At 38.0% G+C, this 4,707-nt stretch overlaps 1 protein-coding gene across 3 annotated transcripts in view; it reads right to left on the bottom strand.

Annotated features, from left to right (window-relative positions):
- Positions 1 to 4,707, bottom strand: part of LOC106877926 (uncharacterized) — a 441,127-nt gene that overhangs the window by 406,439 nt on the left and 29,981 nt on the right. The window contains exon 2 of one of the 3 annotated variants that reach the window (XM_052968723.1): positions 1,403 to 1,497. The exons of the other annotated variants lie outside the window; for them this stretch is intronic. Within the exon in view, the coding sequence (XP_052824683.1) occupies positions 1,403 to 1,493 (91 nt within the window). The 5' untranslated portion in view covers positions 1,494 to 1,497. The remainder of the gene's footprint in view (positions 1 to 1,402; positions 1,498 to 4,707) is intronic. 3 annotated transcript variants of the gene reach the window in all.

Raw genomic sequence — 4,707 nt, 5'->3', positions numbered from 1 at the left:
AGAGAGAGAGAGAGAGAGAGAGAGAGAGAGAGAGAGAATAGAAGAGGATAGAGAGGTAAAGGAGTAAACAAGATTCAGTGAAAGAAAAGAAGCAAATGGAGAGAGAGAAAGAGAGAGAGAGAGATGGAAGAGAAGTCGAGGAGCAAAGGAGATTTAGAGAAAGAAAAGAAGCACAAACAAATGAAGAGAGAGAGAGAGAGAGAGAGAGAATTAGAAGACAGAGCAGAGTAAATGAGGGTGAAAGAGCTAAAGAAAGACAGCGAGAGTGATAATGAAGCAGAGGAGGGAGGGACATGGAGAAAGGAAGAACAATTAGGAGAGAGAAAGACAGAGAAAGACAAAAACAATTGAAAGTGATAGAGAGAGAGAAAAGGTGAGTAAACGAAAAGAGAAGACAGAAGAGCGAATGAGAGAGCAAAGGAGGTGGGGGATAAAACAGAAAGGGGAGGTAAAGAGAGAGAGAGAATAAGAGAAGAACCACGGGGTAGAGAGAGTAGACAGAGGAGAGAGAGAGAGAGTAGAAAGAGGAGAGAGAGTAGAAAGAGAGAAGCATGAGCAAGTGAGAGTATGTGAGCAAGAGAAAAATAGAGAAAGATAGAGGGGGGATGGAGGGAGAAAAAGGGAAGATAATAATACTGGAATAGAGAGAGGCATAAAGTGTGTGTGTGTATGTGTTTGTGTTTGTGTGTGTGTGTGTGTGTGTGTGCGTAAGGCAAAAGGATGTAGAGAAAGAGAAAAAGTGAGAAAGAGTAGCGAGAGAGAAAGAGAGAGTCAGAGAGAATGAGAAAGAGAGAGATAGTGGGAGAGAGATTGCAGAGCAGCCAGTTTCAACTGACTGTTTGCAGTGTTGAACAAATACATTAGCTATAAAAGCGTTCGGTGATTGATGGTGACGTAGATAGGGTGGAGTGGCGCCATAAAGTCGGGCTTGACAGATGATTGACAGCCTGCACGGGAGGTGGGCGGACACCAGCAGTAAAATGTAGGGATCTCATATATATATATATATATATATATATATAATGTGTGCGTATGTATAATGAATTATAGGTGTTTACACGAACAAAATTGAAATATTCAATGCATACATAAGAGGGGAAATAGTGAAATACATATAGCCTAGTAATGATAATACATCGTGACTGGAAGTTTCATGTTCTTAGGTGTCCTAGATATTTTCAGGGCGTATTATGATCGTCCAGCAGAAGGCGATAATGAATTATGGGTCTTTCAACTCTTGATGGAGAACCAAACGCGCCGTCGTGGCATACAACATGCCTTGGGCGCCCTTTTAAAACCCGGCGGAGTCCGTCACTGTCCAACTGTACTAATACATACATACAACGATATAATGTGAACAAAGTTGCAGATAAAAACGTAGTTCAAAATTTGAAATACATACAAGGCTCACTTTCGCATCTTAGTGTTAGTTTGAGACGATTGGCCGTAGACCAGTATTTCTCAAATGTTTTGTTACAAAATTTAATTTCCATTCACCTTAAACAAAAAAAAAAAAAAAAATCATCGAATATTCAATGAGAAAACATAACAGATGTACTAGTGCTTAATTAACAAGAAAAAAGATCAGTAAACTCAAAATACAAACGCTTTTCTAATGCTTGAATTAGTTTTGAACAAGGTAGATGGGTTTGGTAAACATTGAAAAGATCATGAAGATTAAATTGCAGGTTAGTGAGTTTGAGTCGGACATCACCACATTCTACGTTTGGAGTGCTACTCTGTTAGCTTAGTAAATAATGTACGAAGCTAAACTTAGATTCCACACTATGCGAACTTGGAAAAAACTAGTAAAATAGGTTCAAAAGTTGCTCAAGGTTTGAGTGTATTTTGATAGATTTTTTTCATTCTATTTTGAAAAAAATCTGGATTTTTTTCGGTTGGAGCCAAATTGTTCGTTCATTTAAAATAACCTGTACGTTTTAAACGGGCTGTGCGTGAACGAAACAGCACCAATGGACATCACACTTGATCAGACATTCTCCAAGGTGTGACAATATCTGGTAACTATTATATATTACTCAGTGAATTTTGTTCTGTTATAAAGGGATTTTTAAATGCAAGCTAGTAAATCTAATCCCTGTGAACCCTCGAACTTTATTTATTCCCACAAAGAGAAAAAGCTAAAGGTCTATATAGATCACTTTGAGAAGTCCCGGCATAGACAGAGTATATAAGCCTATTTCAAAGAAACTTCAAACAAAATACCAGAAGAAACAGCCGGGTTAAAAGCTCGAAAAGAAGTTACAGGACTAACCGACAGAAATAGAAACAGTTAGTGAATAAAAATAGAAAATGGGTGAGTGTCGGAAAGTAGAAAGAAAAACTAGAAAAGAAATGCTGAAAATCGCAGACGATATTGTCAAAGCCAAATGGTACTAAGAACTGGACAAACAATTAAAAATACAAAAAGAACAAAAACCTATAGGGCAAAAACTGATTGGTAATCATAATTACAAACTTTTCAAAGTTCGTTCGTGAAAAAAAAAAACAAAAAAACAAAAAGGAAAATGAAAGCAAAGATAAAGCAGAACATACAGAGGTGGTTGGAAAAACCACTTCAGACATGAGTAACACATCCTAGCATACAGAAGCAATATCATTGGTGTTTATAGTTGTATCTGTATTTCTACTCAGTGTCTCGTGCGTGTTTGGTATCCGCCAGCGATGTACGAGCGGGCGTGCGTGAGTGTTTTTCAGCTTATCTGAGTTGGCACAAAAAGTTCTGTGCGTATTAACACCCACTGCTGTGTGTGCACTGCTAACTGCTCCTCCCTTTGTATATGATTGAACTGTGTACTCATATTTGTGTGCTTTGTTATCCCTACAGCTCTATGTTCATATCAATATTCACACCTGTATGTGTGTGTTGTTACCCACAGCTATTATAATGTCTGATCAAGTGTGATGTTCATTGGTGCTGTTTCGTTCACGTACAGCCCGTTTAAAACGTACAGGTTATTTTAAATGAACGAACAATTTGGCTCCAACCGAAAAGATTCAGATTTTTTTCAAAACAAAAGGAAAAAAATCTATCAAAATACCCTCAAACCATGAGCAACTTTTGAACCTATTTTACTAGTTTTTCCAAGTTCGCATATTGTGGAATCTGGATTTAGCTTTGTACATTGTTTGAAGCAAATCCAGCTGGTTTGCTTGAACGCTTCTTAAGCCATGGTGAGTGTTGGATTCGTCACTTGCAACCAGAGACAAAGGGACAATCCATACAGTTGAAACACCCCCACCTCACCTGCTCCAAACAGAAGAAAAAAGACCAAGCTACATATACATAAATGCATTATTGACTACAGTCCAATTACTAGGCTGAGTAACCACAGCTCCATCATGGTTCACGACTCTTGTGTTGATACCACGGTAGTAACAGTCGCATCGATACTCCAGTAGCCATCAGAGTATATATATATATATATATATATATATATATATGTTTATAGAAAAACATGTAATCGTTACCAATACAGCAAGAGATTTCACCGCAAGAAGTCTAAAGTAGACTCCTTAAGGATCGTTCTCCTTGGTTATATATCCAAAGTTTTAAATTTAAAAGAGAGCTTTGACGCTAATATCCATTATATATATATATATATATATATATATAGTATGACATCCATCACTGCCGTGGTAAGGCATGGGCACACTGGGAAGTTGCCCAGGAGCCTCACGGGTCCAGGAGCACAATTCTGACAATGTATGCTGTGGTTCGCTATCAGTAAATAAATACTATAGAACCTTGTGCATTGATTTGTCTCTAAGACGGCCCAGGAATCCACAGAAATATGTACATAATGGTAACCATTGTAGTTTGTATGCCATGGTGTGTGTGTGTACACACATATACATATATATATATGGGAGAAAGATAGAGAGTGGCATAACTGTTCAGAAACTTGCTTTGCAGCCACAAGGGTTTGGGTTCAGTCTCACTACAAAGCATTTTCTACTATGACTTAGAGCCGATCAACGCTTTCTGAATGAATTTGGTAGGCGGAAACTGAGAGCAAGCTCGTTCTACACACACACACACAACTGTGATTGTGTGTCCGTGTTTGTCCTCTACTATCACTTGACAACCGGTGTTAGCTTATTTACGTCCTCCGTAACTCACCTAGCGGTTCGGCACAAGAGATCAATAGAATAGGTAGCAGAATGAAAAAAAAAAAAAGTATTGGGGCGGACTAAACATTTCAACGCGGTGCTCCAGCATGGCTGCAGTCCAGTATCAGAAACAAGTAAGTTACAGAATTCGAGAGTGTACAATAAATATGTATTCACGTGTGCATATGCTGTATATGTTACTTATATTTAATCACAGGTCATTTGTAATCGAAGTAGACATGTACATAAGTGACGTTCCAACCATACCGATCCCGGCGCATTTGTAAATCTATATTAACGTATCACATTGACTACAGTAAAAATGTTTCTTTTTTTAAAGATTCTATCCCACTGCATGGCACCTTGGGCAAGTATTTCTACTATAGCTTCAAGTCGACCAGAGGCTTGTGAGTGGATTTGGTAGACGGAAACTGAAAAGAAGCCCGTCGTGTGTGTGTGTGTTTCTGAGCATCCACTAACACAATATCTGTATCACGTCCTTGCGTTGTTGTTTTTTGTTGTTTTTATGTCGTTTTTCTTTTTTGAACATATATATATATATATATATATATA

This window comes from Octopus bimaculoides, chromosome 6 (assembly GCF_001194135.2).
Source record: "Octopus bimaculoides isolate UCB-OBI-ISO-001 chromosome 6, ASM119413v2, whole genome shotgun sequence".
Taxonomy (NCBI): domain Eukaryota; kingdom Metazoa; phylum Mollusca; class Cephalopoda; order Octopoda; family Octopodidae; genus Octopus; species Octopus bimaculoides.
The sequence above is the reverse complement of the archived record's forward strand: the minus strand, read 5'-3'. Positions and strand labels throughout refer to the sequence as shown.